This window comes from Polypterus senegalus, chromosome 8 (genome assembly GCF_016835505.1).
Source record: "Polypterus senegalus isolate Bchr_013 chromosome 8, ASM1683550v1, whole genome shotgun sequence".
Classification (NCBI taxonomy): domain Eukaryota; kingdom Metazoa; phylum Chordata; class Cladistia; order Polypteriformes; family Polypteridae; genus Polypterus; species Polypterus senegalus.
The window spans coordinates 175,419,540-175,440,726 of NC_053161.1; the positions used below are offsets into that span (position 1 = coordinate 175,419,540).

Genomic DNA, 21,187 nt, shown 5'->3' on the forward strand with positions numbered 1-21,187 from the left:
TTAGGAGCAGGTACATTGTAAATGCAGATAACAGCATTACTTGGTCACTGACCTGGCCACGACCCTGCCTGACCACTGTGTCTGTTTAAAGCAGAGTGGCAGATCACACTACAATAAATAAGTGTGACGTTCCTGTTTCAAGCTGATTTAAAGCTGGTATTGCTAAAGTACTGAGACTAAGATTCGTGTTTTGAAGTGGAAGACATGGACTTAGAGAGTGACCCCTATCATTTAGGATTTGCTTCTGTGGTGCTTCACTGCAGAGCTGTGAGCCTGCTGTTGCTCTGCCCCAGCAACAGACAAACAATCATGCACAGATGCTGCAATCGCGCTTTGGGACACAATTCAGCATGTCGATGAGGTTGGGAGATCCCAAAAGTGTTCAGAAACCTCACAATATGAAGAAGAAATGGATGATTCGGCATCTGATTGATAACTGTGCTGCACACAACATGCTTCCACATTTAATGTTTGCGTTGAATTCTTCCCACCCAATTGCACAGCAGTGCTTCGGCCATTGGATTTGGACATCATTCGCACCCTGAAAGTGTATTATGGCAAAGAAATGCGGAGAAAAATTATCGTCAGCAAAACGTGTAGGCAGGAGGAGAATAAAATTCACGTGAAAGAAGCTATTGTAATGATTGCAAATGCCTGGACACAAGTTAAAGAAAGCACTATAGTAACAAATACAGAATCTCATTACAACTAAATTTTTAGGTCCCTGGGAGTTCGTTGTAACGGAATTTTACCTGCATTTCAGTTTGTTTATTGAACAGTTTTGTGTAACAGAAACAAATCAAACAGTGAAACACAAATCCGTCAATGGCTCAAAGTAGGATTTTTGTTTATTTTTAATTTTGAGCCACACAACAATACAAATTAGTCAGCACTTTGACTGGTTATGTCAATAATTCTGTCTTTAAATCAATATGAAGAAGAAAAATAAGACATTGCGTTTCTGACTATTTATTCAGCCAGTCGCTTAAGCAGACCGTTTATTTCCACCATTGATGCAAGAGATGATATCCCAGATACAAAAACAAATGTTCACAAGAAAACAGTGCTGGGAAACGTTACTTAAATTCACCACATTGCTCATTAAATATAAAATCCTAATCTCCTCCAGTTCAGCGCATTTCTTTTCCTCACTTTTCTTGATGGCAGAAAAACAGAGAGTAGGATTAAAGCTTTACATCCACTGCATGTGTTGCTGCTGATTTAACTGATAGGTTACTTAACTGCACTTCTCGGTTTGCTACCAAAACTTTCCTTGGAGCTCACGATGGAGGGCACGTCACTTCTTTAAGGACAGTATCTCACATCCCAGTCTGAATGATTAGATGCAATCTTCGTCTCTCAGCAGCCTTGGACAAGCATTTCAAGCTTAGGGTATGAAGCCCATTGTTTGAAAGGCCGTAGAGGTGCCCACAGATGGGTGGTCTGCAGTGTTTGAGTTGGTGTTTGGCTGAATGTGGAGAAATCAGCTCAGATGTTCTCTTCTACATCGATGCCCAGTTCACTAAAAATGAGGTTTGGCTCCTCCGCACACACTGCCTTGGCCATTTTGGTTTCAGTCAGTCTGTTTAGCTTCCAACTCGAAAGACCATGTAAAAGAGGGGTTTCATTGACCTCTGATGAATGTGTTAATTTACAGGGTTTGGCCAACAGAAAGCCGAGTGCAGGAGTCACCGTCAGATGACTGGAGATGACAAAAAAGGGAATTTGAGGGTTTTGTAATTTACTGAAAGCAACAATTTACAACAAACAAGAAAGCACACTGTAAGTAAATCAAAAGAGTGGAATGCAAAGTCTCTAAGGATCAGTAAACCCCTTTTGGCCAAGGGCGTTATTTTACTAAACTTTCTTGTAATTATTATTATTTGACTTATGCCGAGGCAAACTACAACGTGTGAGACACAATTGCTTACATTTATTTTGTTTTTTCACTATTAGCACAAGCAGGTGAAGTGCCAACCTCCTCCTGGTCTCACACTATCAGTGCCTATCAGTCCTAACATATCAAATCCTTTTGAAATTCATTCTAAAACACATCTTTGACAGGTTACCATTGCTAGTACCTTATGAAAGCTCTCTGAAAAAATATTTTTCTGGTTGGGAAAAAAATTCCACCGTTAGTTTTACTTAATAACAGTTCAGGAATTAACAATTTAACACCAAAATAAAATGCAGGTACTCAAAACATTGAAATTCTTTGAGGTGGTACGCCAAGACAAAGGGCTTGATGCCCCCGGTGTAGATCTTCTCCAACTAAGTCCACTTCTGGAGGTGGCACCCAGTCTGAATTCTTTTGTGGCCCAGAAGATTCTGGTTTGTGAGACTCGTCGGCCACATTCAGCACAGCAATATGGCTTCTCGAGATTAATTCCTCCAAATTTTCTTGGCATGTGTATGTGTAGCAAAGTGTATTCTGATTTTTAGTTTGTTTGTTTGTAGCTTTTAGTTATGAATTTCCCCAAAAGCTATTTTTTGTGTGTCCTTAGTTTCATACCAGTGGTATTTTGTAGTACAAATGCTAATTAATGCGACTCCCCACAGACTGCAGGTACCCTCAGGTGATGGTGGATGCTGTACAGGTAAGTCTGCTCTCTCCAAGCCTTTTCTAATTTTATTCGATTGATGTGACATGAATTTTATTTGGTAGTTCTCACGTGTTAAATAACAACTGTGCCACAATGATGGAACAATGAATTCTGAATTATATCAGAGAAATCTAAAGGAAAATGTCAGGAAACTTTTGTCCATGAACTGAATCTCAAGAGAAGGTGGGTCATGCAGCAAGACAACGACCCTAAGCACACAAGTCGTTCTACCAAAGAAAGTTTAAAGAAGAATAAAGTTAATGTTTTGGAATGGCCAAGTCAAGGTCCTAACCTTAATCCAATGAAACTGTTGTGAAAGGACCGAGCAGCTAATACGAGGAAACCCACCAACATGCCAGAGTTGAAGCTGTTCTGTACGGAGGAATGGGCAAAAACTCCACCACGCCGATGTGAAGGACTGATCAAAAGTTACTGGAAACATTTAGTTGCAGTTATTGCTGCAAAGGGGGGGTCACACCAGATACTGAAAGCAAAGGTTCACATACTTTTGCCACTCAAAAATATCTAATATTCGATCATTTTCCAAAATGACCAAGTATAATGTTTTTGTCTCATTTGTTTAACTGGTTTCTCTTTATCTACTTTTAGGACTTGAGTGAAAATCTGATGTTTAAGGTTATATTTATGCAGAAATATAGAAAATTCTAAAGGGTTCAGAAACGTTCAAGCAACACTGTAAATTTGATTAATGCAATTAAAATAATTGTACATATTGTTAAAAAGTTATGTGATTATATTTCTAAGGTTTTCAATGTAAAAAGTAAATGCTGGTATTTATGTTAAATTATTTTATTGGTTTGGAAAGTAGCGAAAGGCAGGGGTCAGGGATCAGAAGAGATAAGAAAAGGAGAGGCGAGAAAAGAAAGAACTGGGCATTTGCACAGAAAGCGAGGATTGAAACGCAGTCCATGATAAACTTCAGCAAGGAGTTTAAAAAGAGAGAGGAAAAAAAAAAAAGACGACTGGATTAACAGTCGGACAGAAAACATGAACGTGTTGGTGATTGGATGGCCTGGTCGAGAACGCCAAACCGGTGAGCTAGGGAGCAAAGTCTGTGAAATGCCAAACACGAAAGACGTCAGCAGACATTGGATTACATTGCTGATATCAGATATTGTTACAGCTGACCAACTATCGCTGAGAATTGATACTCACTAGGAAAGAAACAAAAGGGGACGCACATCTGCAGGAAACCAGAAAACAAGACCCCTCTGCTCTATTACAGCATAAGAGGCTGTCGCCGAGTAACGTCACAATCACCTTCAAGTAAAAGGCCTGCAACGCTCATCTGTGATACCTTTGACCTGACGTTTGTTTGGTTCCTTTTATTTAGTTTGCCAGCTTAGGTTTTATAAGGAGATTGTACTTGTTTACTCATATTTTTGCAATCAAACAAATGACTGCTGCTTCAACACTGCTATAGATTTCTTGGATTATTTAAGTTTATACTTTTTTATGGATGTGTGATGTATAGCACTTCTACCATTTTTGTTTATCAATCTTTAAATTTAATATTGTTTTTATCAGTTTGCTGCTGTTGGAGTATGTAAATTTCCCCTTGGGATTAATAAATTTTCTGTAAATAGTTCTTTTATTTAAACTAAACCACTGAACTTGTGGTTTTTTTAATTATGGCTGGCCATATACAAAAAAAAAAAAAAATCACGTTTGGCAGGTGTCTGTAGTATCCTTATGTGGGGTCTAGTAAATTGTGCAATTAATGGTAGAGTTATGTAAATAACATTAATAACAAAAGTTTGTTCCTTGAAATAGTTGTACTGAGAATGCCAAGGTAAAAGGTTATATTTAAAGTCAGTAAAGAAGGAAAAAAGAAGAAAACAAAAAACTTAAGTAAGAACCCTCAGTAAGAGCGGAGGGGTGCTACAGTAGAATATAATAGAAAAATATATATTATATAGCTGAACTATGATTTATTAGATGAGGTTATGTATATTGTAAAGAGTTCTGTTCTGATGAAATGTGTACAATATATTGTAAATAGTTCTATATGTAATATGTATGTCATGAAAACTGAGCTAGGCCCATGGTGGAGGCTGTAGGGCTTTGCTGAGAAGCGGTTTATATGACGCCCTGTTCTTTATTTTGTTTTTGAAAAAGGAAAAAAACTTCTGATTCTCCTGTGAGTTGACTTTGTTTTTGACACAACACCAATTATGATGAATTCCAGTCAGTTACATGTGCATACTGTCCAGGCAGGAGTGAGTCTCACTCTTTAGTCAGGACAGTTAAGTTGTGCTTCTGCCCAGTGTAGATTCTGGTGCGTCTCTGAAGAGAACTCATCCGACAGATTTGATTGCCACATTACAAAGAGCAATATGGCTTCTCTCAGAGATTAATTTGTCCACAATGGTTTAGTTTGCTTACTTTTCAGGACAGGAGTAAACCTCATTCTCGAGTCCTAAAGGATGCCTGTTTTTATGGACCGATTATTGAACTACTACCCTTTTTATTCTGTTGTGAACTCTAGTGTGTTTCAGAAGATGGCCCATTTGTGAAAACTGTTTACCACATTCATTACAGCAATATGGTTTCTCTCCCGTGTGAACTCTAGTGTGGTACTGAAGACTGCTTAAATGTGAAAATTGTTTACCACATTCATCACAGCAATATGGTTTCTCTCCCGTGTGAACTCTAGTGTGGGACTGAAGACTGTTTATACGTGAAAACTGTTTACCACATTCATGACAGCAATATGGCTTCTCTCCCGTGTGAACTCTAGTGTGTTTCTGAAGATTACTCATTCCTGAAAATTGTTTACCACATTCATTACAGCAATATGGCTTTTCTCCCGTGTGAACTCTAGTGTGTATCTTAAGGTGGTATATTAGTGAAAACTGTTTACCACATTCATTACAGCAATATGGCTTCTCTCCGGTGTGAACTCTAGTGTGTATCTTAAGATGGCCCATTTGTGAAAACTGTTTACCACATTCATTACAGCAATATGGCTTCTCTCCCGTGTGAACTCTAGTGTGTTTCTGAAGAATAGTCATTTGTGAAAACCGTTTACCACATTCATTACAGCAATATGGCTTCTCTCCCGTGTGAACTCTAGTGTGTCTCTGAAGATCGCTCATTTGTGAAAACTGTTTACCACATTCAGTACAGCAATATGGCTTCTCTCCCGTGTGTACTGTAGTGTGGATCTGAAGAGCACTCCTGCCAGAGAATTTTTTTCCAGATTCCAAACTGCACTGATCTTTGTTTCCTGTACAAAATTTAAAAGAAAAGATGAAAAAAGAGCTTATTTTCAACCCACTGCCTTATTATTAACATTAACTCACATTAAAAACATGATGGTTGAAATTAGGAACAACCTTTGAGAAGCATAAGCAATTATAAAACTTTAAATCGCACATGGAAAGCACACTCAATATGTTAATTTTACATTCTCTATTACAATTACTTAGCAGGACAACATGTATAAATCTTCCTTATTCTCGGCAACATGTGAAAGCCATTTCTCACACAAAGGTTTGGATGTTTAATACTAGAACTTGGCGTTTAAATTGGCTTAAAGTTACGCCAAGTTTTCAGCATTTGTAAGTCCCATAGAGACTTAATTTGTGTTGGCATTTTAGCAACAGCTGGTGGAAAAACAAACTGAACAGAAAATATAATTTCATTGCACATTTCACATTCAGATGTTTGACAGGCTACACAAGAAATTGGTTTTGATATATGACAATGACATTTAGGCTCATGATGATGACTTAATAAGCAGATTTTGACTCCCTACTGTCATCCTCTTTGAAGTGTGTGCTGAACATGTGCCTTCATTACAGAGACCATCACACAGAAATCACACAATCTCAGTTCTCTTACAGGTCTTAACAGCTGTGGGTTATTTTGTGATGGCGGCTTTTCAGTGTGAACTGCCCGACCGGTGAGGAATATCTCAGTCACCCTGAGCAACTTCATGCCATCTGTATGGGGTGGTAAATTTAAGATGTTACAGAGACACATGCAATATCCTTACTATCAGTATGTACAAGATGTAATCAAAATGCAATCTGCAGCAACATCCTCTGTCATCAGCACTGGTGGTCTTCCTTGGCCTATCTGTCCCTTTGTGATTACTGAGCTCACCTGTGCATTCTTTCTTATTGATATTTCACAGAGTTGATTTAGGTCATCCTAATGTTTTACTGATATCTCTAATGGTATTATTATTGTTTTTCAGCCTCATAATGGCTTCTTTGACTATCATTGGCACAGCTGTTGTCCTCATGTTGAACAATGGCCACTACAAACTCCAAAGGGTAGAAGCAAGCCGAGGTCTGAGGAATCACATTATGGTGCCCTGAATAAGGGGGGTGGGGGGACACCATGAAAAAAAAAAGTGCTGTTATTTCTACAGGGTGTGACTGAAATGTTTGTAAATCCCCTTTTAATGAAAATGTGTAGTGTGACTTTAATCACATCTGAATTATTTAATTTGTAATCTTTTAATTTGTTGAGCAAAGGGGTAAATTAAAGAAAAATGTTTGTTTCAGTCATTACGGAGAGTACTGTATAAAACAGAATGCCATGCCAAGCATGAAAAAGGCACTTTCAATAATCAGAATGTGTCGTCAATGTATCCACAACTAAAAGTTTTTTACATCTAAACAAATATCAAAATGGCTTCTTTAATTAACCAAGGAAAAGAGAGCAATGGATGAGTGATGCCTCAGTGCCCAGGCCTATAGAAGTTGCTGTGACCTTGTAGAAAAATGAGAAGATTAGAAAACCGAGGAACAGCACAGCTGTTGGCGTTTTAGCTCTATAGGGGAGTGGCAGGTGACACGCCGGTGACATTTATACTCACCATTATAATGTTTATGAGTATCCACTATCAGGACGTATTTATGTTGAGTAAACTAAAATTTGCCAGTTTTACTGTCTATTTGCTCTAATGTGTGTGTGTGTTCATGAATGGATTATCTTTGTTATGGCTGCAAACATCAAGCAGTCCAAGACGAAGCTCAATGAAGAGCGCTATAAACAATAAATACAACTGAACTAAAACAGTAGTGTTAGACCAGTGATTCCCAATCATTGGTTCACATGCTTTATAAAAGGAGTTCGCAAAAAAAAAATATTGTAATTGCGGAATTTTAAATCCCAAAAATAAAAAATAACGAAATATTAAAATGTAGGCAAATATATTCACAGTACTATTAATAATACAATAATTAAAATTGGTCAAAAAATCAATTAAATGTCAAATACATGAATATTACCTCAGTCACTTTACGCATTGCGACGGAAGATTCTGTAAAATTGTCGCGTTGCAACTGATAACAATCTGTAATGTGATGAGACGCTATGCCACTTGCGATGCGTATACATTCTCATTTGATCCGGAAACTTCAAATTCAGCGAACAGGCAACCCCGAATGCGCTCGAAACAACCAGAATAATGTCTGCCGATATAAAAACGCCATAATCAGATAAGGGAGAGTAGAGTCAAATTGAATCGTACGATGCGCTTAAGAACCACGAGTGATTTTATTAAGATAAATATCGTAGTGCATAGTGTGTGTAAATAAATCATGAAAAGGCTTTTTACTTAAATGTGCGCACATCGAAAGTGAATAATTATTACTCCGGAATTTTATTATGGATCGATGGTTAAAAATGGGTAGTTTCATCAAGTCTGACAAAAGGCTGGACAAGCAATCAATTGCTTCTTCTTCTACTTCAGTCCCTGATTTGGTACCAACACAGGGTGACGATACTGAAAGTTGTAGTGAGCTAACTTTTCTCCAGACTGAAAGGAAAGAAAAAAATAGGCAAACATAGTAAGAGAAAAAGAAGAAATGAAAATATGACATCAACCATTTACAAATGGTTTTTTATTTTACTGGGGATGAATCAAAACCTAAACTGTTTTTCTTAATTTGAAATGAAGTCCTGACAACAGCGGTTTAAAATCATCACTTCTTCGTAGACACATTGAAACAAAAACATCAAAACGTACAAGGATAAACCTTAGTTTTATTAATGTTTGTCTGTAAATGTTTTACAATTATGTTTAGGTTTTTCATTATGAATCATTTTCTTATTCCAAATGGAAAATAAATTTTATAAACAATTCAATTTTATTTTTTTTTTATTTACTATATCGTATTGACTACACAGGGGGGTAGCCAAATTATTCCAGTTTTTTGAAGAGGTTAAAAAGGAGAAAAAGGTTGAGAATCGCGGTGTTAGACAAATTAATCCGCCTTGAATTTAAATTGCCCAGTTTTTGCTGTCTATTGTGAAATCGGCTTGTAGTTGGTTGACTGGTCTACCGATTTCATGACATGGAATATTTTAATCTGAGGGCACGCACAGCACTGACAGAGAGCAGAGAGTGAAAACTGGTGAAGAAAATAACTGCTGTTTGGAAAAAGTCTTAAAGCATTTAAAAAGTGATAGAAATGTTATATGTGAGGTTTAAAATGAAAAAATAGATGTGGTGTATAACTAATTTGATAAGACACTTGTAGATACAACACTCAGCTAAGCGCATCGACCTTCAGCAATGCAGTGAAAACAAGAAAACCGCTAAGTAAACAAATGTGTCTTAGCTGTCAATAATAGCACTGTTTGAAAAGAACTAGATATATGATCAGGATTGGACCAAAAAAAAAAAACACAACCACTATCACTCAAAAATAATTGCAATTTATCATTTTAGATGCTCCGCCATTTTCTACAGTAGAAAGTTTAAGATTCCATCATTCAAGTCCTATAACTTAAATGCACGATATACACCGGCGAGAGGATGGCTCTTTTTAGACGTAGCATTACCCAAGACGTACACTTTCGTGACATTTCATATACAGTGACATGCGAAAGTGTGGTGACCACCCCGGATCAAAATAACCGTTACTGTGAATAGGTAAGTCAATAGAAGATGAATTGATCTCCAAAGCCCACCATTCTTTTCTGCAATTTAAACAAGATTTGTGTATTATTTTTGTTTTGTAGTACGAGAAAAGCAATAAGTACCCCACTAATGTATGGGCTCCCCAAGTGATCACAGGTCTCAGATAACTCAACCCCCCCAAGATGTCAGAGTTTAAATTAGCTCCTTAAGGGCTTTAGCTTGTTCACAATCATGTCAAAGCTGTATCAATTCTCAGAATCCTCAAACCTTGTCCCAGCAATCAGCAGCTATGGGTTCCTCTAAGCAGCTGCCTAGCACTCTGAGGAATAAAATAAGTGGTGCCCACAAAGCAGTAAAAGGCTACAAGACGACAGCAAAGAGTTTTTAAAGGAGCCACTTCCTCAATTTGTAGCGTTATTAAGAAATGGCAGTTAGCAGCAAAAGAGGAGGTCAAGTTGAAGTCTGGAAAACCAAAACATTTCCAAGAGAACTGCTTATAAGATCGCTAGAAAGGCAATTCAAAACCCCTAAAGCTTCATGAAGATGTTTTGTAGTCACACTCTGGAGAGATGATGCGCTGTTCTTCTGGTGCAGCGACACCAACACAGATATGACCTTCATGAAACAGCCATCAGAAGAAAACTTCTTCTGTGTCCTCACCATAAAATTCAGCATCAGAAGTTTACAGATGAACTTCTAAACAAGCCCGATGCATTTTAAAAACAAGTCCTGTGGACTGATGAAGTCAAAGCAGAACTTGTTGGCCACAATGTGCAAAGGTGGGTGTGGAGTAAAAAGGGGGCCGAATAATATGAAAACAGCACATCTCTGACTGTTAAGCAATGGGAGAAGATCGATCATCTTACAGGCTTGTGTTGTAGCTGGTAGCCTCGGGGTATTATTCAGTTTCTTAAATTGAGTGTGCGTGAGTCACCTTGATATCAGTCCAACAGCCAGAGACAGCAACAATGACATACAGAGAAAGGAAAGGTGGACAAAAATCACAGTTATTATTTTCCTTTGATTAAACAGAAATATGAAATATTACAAAAAAAATCTGATGAGAACAGGCCATTCAGCCTAACAACTCTTGCCAATCTGATCCACCTATCCTCTCTAAAACAACATCAGTTTGAGTTTTCAAAGTCCCTAAACGTCCTACACTACCTGGTAATGTTAGCTGCTTTCTATGTGAAGAAAAACTCTTCAATATGTAGCGGTGCTACTGGGGAATGAAAATTCAACTCCCAGCAGTGGCTCTGATTGGTCGTCTGCTGAGGGTGTTGAGGGTGCAGGGGCTGCTGGGGACAAGGAGGCAGGCACAACATTTGAAAGGAGGCAAGTTCAACAGAGGACAAAAAGTCTTGTATTTGGTATCTGGAGATGCCCGACTGTTTTCCTTCACGTTTTGCTACTTATATTTTCTTGTTTTGTCCTGGAGATTGTCTTCTATTTTGAGTCAATGTACTGTCTGGTGTCTTCCTGCTGCATGAGGACTTTCTGAGGATTTATTGTCATCCTGCAAAGAAAGGAGCGCTCATGATCCCATTGACGTCCATCAGGAAATACCCGTAGGACTGACCTTTACATTCATATACAGCGTGCTGATCTCTGGTTTACCTACCGCCATCATTTCATTTCATCAGTTGCTGTTATCATGGACTTCATCGTGTGTGGTTTTTGTTAGTGGTTTGTTATTTTTGAATTCGTGTTTATTGTTTATCGCCATAAGGGGAACTGGGATAGGATCATTTTCATTTAATATTCTTTAATTTCTATTACCGGTTCCTTTTTGTTCACTGCGAGGGAGTGTGTGAGAGTCGGGTGCGTTCCTGGAATCCCAAATGAAAAAATAAATAAATCACCATCTTATCGACAGTGTTAATCTTAGCTGGGGTTTTTAGTCCACTAGAGATCTTTATGTGGAATTATCCCTTAACAAGCCTCCAACTGTGTCCTCATGTTCTTGTTGAACTTTTTTTAATTAACTGCCAGGCTCCACTGCTCTAATTACTTTAATGATGTTAAACACTCATGCCTCCTCTTAATCTCCATTTGCTTAAACTGAAAAGGTTGAACTCGTTTACTCTTTTTTGATAATTCTACCTCTCACCCCTAGAATTAGCTTTCCTCTGGACTTTTTCCAGCACTGCTTTGTATTTTTTGTAGACTGAAGACCAAAACTGCACACAGGACTCCAGATGAGGCTTCACCAGTGTGTTATAAGTCTTCAACATAACCTGGACTTGTACTCCACACATCAAGGCGCTATATAAACTGATATTCTGTTCACTTTCTTAAATGGTTTCTGAACACTGTCTGGAAGTTGATAGAGATGAGTCCACTATGACTCCTAAATTCTTCTCATCAAGTGTACTTAGAATTTTCAGACCTCCCATTGTGTATTCAAACCAGACACTTACTTCCTATGTGTAATACTTTTACATTTTGTTACATTAAATTTTTTCTTCCACAAATCTGCCCAAGCCTGTATGCTGTCCAAGTCTCTATATAATAATTCAACAAATTCTCGATTATCTGCCAATCCACCCATCTTGTTATCATGTGAAAACATAAACAGCTTGTTATTCATATTCCTATCCAAATCTACTCTCTATATATAAAATCCTAAGCCTAAAAATGCAACAATTTTCTGGCATGCTTTAAGTCAGTTTTATTTTAAAATCTACATATATGTTTGGTGGCATTCTTTTCAGAATTTATCGAACATTTTATGTGATGTTGGTAGATTTCAAGATTCTGATTTCATTTTTAAAATTATAAGATAAAAAAAAATAAAATCTCACGTCCTGTGAGACGAGATTTTGTGCCAAGAGATTAAACCACACCCGGGGTTGAGAATAAAAGACAGAGTAGGACAGCTGCTGTACACGCTTTTAAATGTTCAAAGCGCTGTGCGAGATGCAGAAGCAGCAAACCAGCACCTGATCGCAGTGTGGCGGCAGCCAAGACAGAAGTGGGCAAGAAGCAGTTTGTACTGCAAAGGATGAACCGTGGAGACAGAAGGTGGTGTGATGCAATCTGGAGAGGAGACTGCATTTTAACCTCTATTTTAATGGATTTATTTATTATGGATTTTATCCCCACGTTTCACTGGTTTTATGGATTTGCTCTTTATTTGGGTACTGTATTTTTCTGAACACTGCACAATGGACACTTTGGTTTTACTTTTGACCGTTTTTAACAAAAGCACTTTCCACCATCCACTGGCTTCAATGAGATTTATCAATGAGATGGCATCGTCACAATATTACACAGTAACCAGATAAATTACACAGTATTGAAGAAGAAAAAAAAAAAAGGGCTTGCAGTATCATCCAGTAGAATAGAAACAGTATTTACAAATTTGAACATAATGGTCCACATCCGAACTTTTCTCTGTCTATTTTCACTGCTCAATACCTCTACTAACGCATGTACTCTGCTGCATTCCTGTTTAGCGGTGCAGCAGTGAAAAGGCTCCCCCTGAAACAGTTGCCCGCTGCATCATGTAACGAACGTTGTTTAGGCTATTTAAACCAGTGTTCTGGTATAAGAAAAATCCATATCATAACGTTTTTTCGCATTAACCGGTATACCGCCCAGCCATGTTCCTAAGCTTCTTTTTAAAATTTCAAAACATTCCAATATACATCAATAAATACATTTTAAAGCTATTAGATTCAACCATAACCTTATTTATTTGGAACTCAAAATATCGACATATCGAAAGAACGACCCTACAAAGACCTAAGGCAGCAGATTGCATGGCTCTACCCTAACTTTCAGTTTTATTACTGGGCAGCAAACATACAAGCTATAAAAACCTGGATACAAACAGATGAACATACACAGGCCTGGTCCGCATTAGAAGTAAAATCCTGCAGTACTTCTTTATATTCTCTGCTTTGTGCCCCAATAAATGCAAGTTATTGGCAATATACTAATAACCCAATTGTGCTTCACTCACTCAGAATATGGAACCAATGTAGAAAGCATTTTAAGATGGAGAAGCGTATCTGTGGCACCTCTGCAAGAGAACCACCTCTTTCAACTTTCACAAACATATGCAGTTTTAATATTTGGAAATAAATTGCTTAGAGATCATTATATAGACAACATCTTTGCATCCCATGAACAATTACATTCCAAATTTAACTTTCCAGCTACACATTTCTTTCATTATAGTCAAATAAGGAACTTTATTAAACAGAACCTGCCTGATTTTCCTCATCTCGCACTCTCCTCAAATGGTGGAAAAAATATTGCTCAATTTTGAGGACTTAAGACACAATTTCTGCAATATACGAAATTTTACAGTACCTTCCTTTCAAAGATCCAAGAGGACACTGGGAAAAAGATCTCTTAATCAATATATCAAAAAAGGAGTGGAAAGTAGCAATGCAGAGAATTCACTCGAGATCCATATGCGCAAAGCATACAATTATACAACTGAAAATTATATATCGAACACATCTGTCTCACCTAAAACTCTCCAAAATGTTTCCAGGGCATGATCCAACCTGCAAACACTGCAATTAAGTCCCAGCCTCACTAGGTCACATGTTTTGGGCCTGCACCAAATTAACGTCATTCTGGACCAAAATTTATAATTACCTCTCAGACAGCCTTGGTGTCACAATCGCTCCTAATCCACTAACAGCTGCCTTGGGTGTTCATCCAGATGGGTTTAAAGTGGAGAAGGACAAACTGTGATTGCATTCGCTACACTTTTGGCACACAGACTTATTTTGCTAAATTGGAAGAATCCTAACTCTCCTCTTAAGTCAGTGTGAAACCGATGTTTTATACTATGTGGCGGGTGGCTTCTGCTTATGTTCCGGGGGAGCAGTAATGGGCTCCTCAGTATCTCCCCCGGGACGCTTAGTGGCAGCCTCCCTGGTTGATGATGGTGCCTCAGTTTTCCACAGGGTTCCATGGGAGATGGAGTTCTCCACAACCCTGTGGGGATCTGGGGTGGCTGCCAGGGGGAGCGGCATGGATCGCTGGGCCCACCTAGTCTAATCTTCGGCCCAACCCGGGAGTGCAATTGGAAACAGGTGAGCAAGCACCGGGAGAACTTAAAAGGAACCAGCAGCCACCACTCCGGGCCAGAATCAGGAGGAATAGGATGAGGTTGCCCGGAAGGAGTGGTGGTGCCAGAGGAAGAGTGTAGTCTGTGACTTAATTGCTTTGGGACTGTGTTGTGGCTGGAGGGTTCACGGGGAAGACGTGCCCTCCAGCTGAAGAAGAAAAATAAAAGTTTTGTGTTCCTTTTCAACGTGCCTCTGTGCGAGTCTGCGCCAGGTCGGGCACTATATAGCGCCTTATTCACAACAATTTGAAATTGGAAAAAAACTAAAAATTCTCAGTTAGAGGATCTGTAGAGAACTTTCTCAAAACCTGGCAGGATCGAATCAATAATATTTTAGAAAAAGAAGCAACTCTCTCCGCATTTCTTTTTCTTCTCCATTCATCTCTATTGCCCTATTAAACTCATGAATTTAGATATGCTTACAAGCTTTATGTATTACTCTGTTGGCCATGCTCTCTCTCAGGGGTGAGGGTCGATTTGTTTTAAATCCTATTTTTTTTTGTAAAAATTGATCTATTTGTATGAAATGATTACAATAAATTAAAAAAAAGGAATAAATAGTAACCTAAAAGGTTTGGAGAGAAGGTATGGATTAAAAAATTCAAGGCTGATCAGCAGCCACATCAAGTCTGGTGGAGGCCATTACCATTAAAGAAGGGTCAACCAGTCTGTAAAAAAAGGGTGTCACAGAGTGGACTGTAAATGTTCAGGACTGACAAAAAGTCATCCGATTGTTTGTGAGTTATTAGCTTAGGACAACTGTGGTGGTCTGTATTTGGAGCATAGCTGAAGATAAGACCACATTGTTAAGATGAATTAAAGCAGATATCTAGGGAATTCCAAAAGGTTCACAACCTTCTTTTGCAGCTGTACATTTGTATAGCAGTCGTTACCAAGGACATGTTTAGGACTTTTGCATGAAAAATTGCTAAACCTTACATAAACATTGATGAAATCTCAAACTACATTTAATCACACAATAAAATGGTATTTCCCATAAAAACCGCAAGACCAGACCTTTCAAGCCCATAAACCCCAACCCTAAAACTTGCCCATTTTTTATTTTGCACTTACTTTTTCCAGACTTATCCATAGATGGTGGTAGATTTTCCTGAGCTCTAACAGATGTAGTTTTCTTAGTCCTCTTTGGTGTAGACTGTAATGATTCAGTCTTCACATTGACAGAAGCCTCTGGAGATGAACAGTGTCTGCTTTGAGAAGAGTCTAACCTGGTCACCACTCCATCTTGGCACCCACCATGAAGGTTTTCTTCTTTTACACTGTCCAGATTTGTATGGTTGTGTGCCTCAATACTGACAGACTTCTCTTCAGGTTGTTCTTTAATGCCAACTGCCTGCAGTTCACTGTTCTCCTCCTTGATGCTCAGACATTCCTGTTTAAGGTACATGGACTCCAACTCACAGTCGTCCTCCTCCTTAATATCCATGATATTTCTGTCCACATCACAGCTCTCCTGATTCATATCCATTGAGATGTTCCAGAAAACATCAGCTTTTTCATTTTCTCTATAAAAAGAACAGGAATTATCTTCAATAAAACGTAATCACTTAGATCTGAAGTCATGTGAATGTAATTTCACAACACCCTCTCTGTTAAGGTTTATGTAAAGATTGACCATTCATAGCATGCCGACAGTAACACAGTACTCTTTATTTCAAATTATCAGTGGAGGGAAGATCCCAGAGGCTAAAACAAGACCAATCTACTATGGGTAACCGTAAGAGGAGAAACCAGATAAGTTGAAACCAATTACTAACCTTCATTAATATTCTACTCAAATAGGATCTTGATAAGAGGAGAGAGGTCAGGTGGTATGTAGAGATGGCCGTTATTTACCAACTCGGTACAAATACTGCAGTCTGAAAGCTGGTATTGATACCAAAGTCAAAAGACTCAGTATCGATCTAACACTACCTTACAAAGCTAAGTTAGATTTGTCAATGCATCTTTAGACCATGGGAGAATAAATATTATTATTATTAATAACAAAGGCAGAAACAGGGCCCACATGAAAACTGCACATGGGAAGTAAACTGGCTGAGGTTTAAACTCGCACTACTGGACCTGTGTGGCAGTAACTCAGACTTTAAATTGTTAATAACTTCTTTAATACTCATTATCAGGCATTACCAGTTGAATTTTAGCACCAAAAGATATAAAATTGTGCAGTACAGTGGAATAGGATTAGGGAGAGAGAAAAAAAAAATCCAATCCCACTCAATGCATGGAAATGTATGCCATTTAAACTGGATTAAGCACTTTAAAAAAAACGTATATTGGCTCCAGCACACCCCCCCGTGACCCTGTAGCTAGGATATAGTGGGTTGAATACTGGATGGATACTATATGGATAAACAGTATGGAGGCTTCATCAAGTATTCAGAGACTTTTCATTTTCTGCACACTTGATTGTGTTGTAGGTTTAATTTTAAACGGATACATTTTACACTACCCATCAACGTACACGTAATAACCCACAATGACAACATGAAAATACATTTTCAGAAAAGTTTAAAAACTGTGAGATGTGTCTAGAACCACATTGGAGTCCACCTGTGACAAACTGACTTGATTTGACATTGTTTAGTAAAGCACACGTGTACCTGTGTATGCAAGGACCCACAATTCAAACTGCATGGCACAATGAAACCTAACCCAAGATGTCCAACAAACTCTCTGTAGACCTCTGCAATCAAATTGTGGTCAGACATAGATAAGGACAAGGGGATAAAAAACATTTCTAAAGCTGTGGGCATTTCCAGGGATACTCTGGCCTAAATAATTGTGAAATGGAAGAAGACTGGCAACACCATGATTTCACCTGGAATGTACAGTCCAGCCAAACAGAGCAACACTCCAAGATAGGCATTGGTCATGAAGGTGATCAAAAACCAAATGGTTGTTGTAACAGAGCTTCAGAAGTTGGGAGAACCAATTAGAAGAACAAACATCTTCGCAGCACTCCATCAATCAGGCATTTATGGTAGAGTGGCGAGATGGAAGTCACAGTTGAGTAAAAGGCATATAATGGACCACTTGGAGTTTGCCAAATGACATTTAAAGGACTCCGAGAACATGAGGAAAAAGATACTCTGGTTGCATGAGACAGAATTTGAACTATTTGGGCAAAACTCAAAAAACACTGTCTCTGGCAGTTCTCATCATCATTGAAACATGGTGGTGGCAGCATCATGCTATAGGGTGCTCTTCAGCAGCAGGGATGGAAAAAGTGGTGAGAATGGAAGAAAGAATGAATGCAGTCAAATACAGAGATAACCTTGAGCAAAACCTGCTCCAGAGTACACACCACCTCAGACTGGGTAGGTGGCTTTCCTTTCAGTATGATAATGACAAAGTATACCACAAAGACAATGATACGCTGGCTTTGGGGCAAGTTTCCAAGTGTCCAAAAGTAGTTCAGATAAAGACCACGCTTAAACCCCACAGAACATCTGTGGAGAGAACTGGCAGATTTGCAGATGCTTCCCGTACAATCTAACGGAGCTTGAGAAGAAATCATGTCAGGTCAGGCTGGGAAGCAAGCACTGGTAGAGTGTGTTGTCACACCCACAACATGACAAAACAGTTTGCAACCCTTGATGGCAACCCCCTGTTCAGTACGGTCCAGCAACTGGTCCTCCAACACAATACAACAAGTCCCTGGACGTAAGAGATGCTTGTACGTTCGGTAAAGGAGCTGAACATTCAATCCTACAGGTAAATTTTTAACCAAAAAAGAAACATAACCAATTTCATCATAAATATTTTGTCACCTTGAATAAAAGAATCAGCCAAATAAATAAAAGTAAATGTAGTTGAGTGTTAGACCGCTAATTTTGGAGAAGTCCATTATTCAGCATGAATACAATTACCTGTTGATAATAAATACATTAACTCAGTCAATAACTAACTACATGATATACTGTATGTATTTTTTTTAAGATTTGGTACACTGTATTAATCCCAAAGCGATATTGTCTCCCCACATGACCTTTATGGGACAGAGTGTGAGGTCGGCCATTATACAGCAAGAGCCCCTGAAGACAATTTCAGGTTAAGGGCCTCGCTCAAGTGTCCATCTGGCAGTAAAGAGATTTGAATCGGCATCCTACCAAATACTAGCACATGTAAGAGATGGATACCATCATTAGTAGAATAAAGTGGGTATGAACCAATCTATTATTAAATAAACTCAACTACACTCATAGGTTTGTAATCTCAACAAAAACAAATCATTTACTAAATCAACTGCTCTGTTAAGAATTCTTAACTTAATCTAAGTTTGCTATTCAATTTTCTATGTGTAGGTTTCTCCGGTTTTACCCTGTGTATTAAAAACTAAGAACCGTAGGCCTTATATTTCTAATATCAATTATCATGTTCTGTATTCTTGGCATGTGCACATTTTTTTTTAAATAAAAAGTAAACGATCCTACACTACAGGTCTCGCACAAATAGTCAGAAGAATTCAAATACCTGTACACCCGAGCTCGTAACTCAATGGAAAATTAGGTCTAAACTCCATAGGAATAAAACGTAATTGTCTCTCTTAAGAGATGTTCGGGTGATTGTGGGATTTATTTAAAAAAAAAATTATCGTAAAAGCGCTTGCCAGGTAATCGTTTGAGTATTTGTGCCGTTTTAAACGGAAACACAAGGAGGTTTAAGTTGGCTAATTGTTCTCATTTTTCAGTCCCACCTTTAATCAAGGTACCCCAAACGGCTCTTTTTTGGTCAGATTTGTTCTTAGATACTGATCGGAGGAGATTGTGTGCGCGTTGGAACACAATGGCTGAACTGGTGCACTGCCCTCACGAGTGTATCTTTAATTTAACTGTGTGTTGCGGTGGGCGTTTTACTTACGTCTCTAAAAAAAGCAAAGCGTAGTTTGACTATGAAATTGCCTTCTCCTCAAACTCAAAGAATTCTGGGATCCTACAGAACACGGACAGGAGATACGGTTAAGGATGGCGAAGTAGAATCAAATCTCGGCAACACGAAGTGGCGCGAGTCGTATACAGAAAACAATGAATGGCGAGTACCGAAGGACACACAGAAATGCAGTCGAGAACAATCTTTAACACTCTGTAGCGTAGCGTACCGTAACTCGGAGATAAGTTAAAAGATAGAAACAAAATCCACATCAGAAAAATTAAGAATTCAAACTCGAATCACTTACCTTCTGCCTCTGGGTAACATGCTGTTGTGTGTTCGAGATTCAACCGTCTCGTTCCACTTCTCTAGTTCACTGCTCACAAGTTAAAGACACGAAACGCACGTGCACGCCAGTTTTGTTTTCTTCTCTATTGTTGACGTCACATACGATGCTTGGCGAGAAGGGTATTGTTGCAGACCGGAAACATTATGGGCGGATCTGAAGGCGGGATAACTGTAAATGCAAGTGGATAGTATTGGCTAATTCAGAATTTCAACGAATAAGATTATTGTTACTCTATGACAATCAAAAACTCACCTGTCCAATTATCAGTGTTTCAAGTTGTCTATCAAGTGCAACTTTACTCAAACGTTTCACAGTTCGTGATCCCTACCTCTTTGAGGTTCCTCTTAAATAACCTGCCGTTGTACTAAGCGATGAAACTCCATTAAACGAAAGGAGATAAAAAAAAAAAAAAGTATCTGCGGCGATGAAACTTCATTAGATAAAAGAAGAAGAAGCGACGAAACTAATTGCTTGTATTTTTGACAATGGAAGTAAGTGTGCTACGAAATGAAAACGTTTGAAAGTTGCAGTTTTTTTCGTATTTTTGATAACTTTGTATTGCATGGTTATGTTTGTACTGTGAACCTTTACGTTTATATTAATATTCACTTTCGCTGCAATAATTGATTTATATTCAGGCTTGAAGTGGATCGGCACTCAACGGTACTGGCAACTATTTAAATTCCACAAGGCGAGTTTCACGAGAACTCTTTGACTATGCCTGGAAAACGAAAAAAACACGTTTATAAACATCTAGGAAACGCTTGATCAGTTATTCTGTCGTGAAGTAGGCTTTTGATAAAGTTCAGACTGACTACAGTGGAGCACGATATTACCTTTTTTTTCTTTTCAGTTTAGCTCCATATTGGAGTAATGTGTCTAAATTGTAATACCAAACCTGTGATGTTTTGTTTTTGTACCGTCAATTTTAATAGAATTACATGGTAGTTTTGTGCAGATGATGCCTGCCGTATCTAAACTGTTGAAGACTTTCCTGCAGTGGGCAGTGCGCCACTAAATCATACGTGAGTCAGACTGACAGTCGCGATGTGCACAGAGCCTTTCAGTTTAATTACAAGTGACATTTATATTTTTTTTCCTTTCAGCCAGCTTGCTACAAGAATATCTTGTGGAAATTGCAATTTACCTGATTTTTCATTAACATCCAAACACCCATTTCTTAAACTTGTAATTCACTTGTAGTGTTTGACTTTCACGTGTCTTTTTTTTTCCTTTCCATCTATTCCTAGGACATCCCTGCTGGTTCAGTAGACTGAGGAGTAGACACGTTGATGGTATTTGAATATGAACTGTAACCTTTATGAAACATCACATTTGTGTTT

At 38.4% G+C, this 21,187-nt stretch overlaps 1 protein-coding gene, 1 long non-coding RNA gene and 1 pseudogene across 2 annotated transcripts in view; 2 read left to right on the top strand and 1 right to left on the bottom strand.

Moving 5' to 3' along the window:
- The window catches only part of LOC120533496, a 61,324-nt gene extending 40,204 nt beyond the window's left edge, over positions 1 to 21,120 (top strand). Inside the window, exon 3 of the long non-coding RNA XR_005634518.1 lies at positions 21,095 to 21,120. This is a non-coding gene — a long non-coding RNA (uncharacterized LOC120533496). The remainder of the gene's footprint in view (positions 1 to 21,094) is intronic.
- The window catches only part of LOC120534718, a 278,943-nt pseudogene that overhangs the window by 223,066 nt on the left and 34,690 nt on the right, over positions 1 to 21,187 (top strand).
- Positions 1 to 21,187, bottom strand: part of LOC120533412 (gastrula zinc finger protein XlCGF26.1-like) — an 80,464-nt gene that overhangs the window by 54,080 nt on the left and 5,197 nt on the right. Inside the window, exons 2-4 of the mRNA XM_039760277.1 lie at positions 19,803 to 20,012; positions 15,677 to 16,128; positions 5,135 to 5,853 (exon numbers count right to left, since the gene is read on the bottom strand). Of these exons, the coding sequence (XP_039616211.1) occupies positions 5,135 to 5,853; positions 15,677 to 16,128; positions 19,803 to 19,822 (1,191 nt within the window). The 5' untranslated portion in view covers positions 19,823 to 20,012. The remainder of the gene's footprint in view (positions 1 to 5,134; positions 5,854 to 15,676; positions 16,129 to 19,802; positions 20,013 to 21,187) is intronic.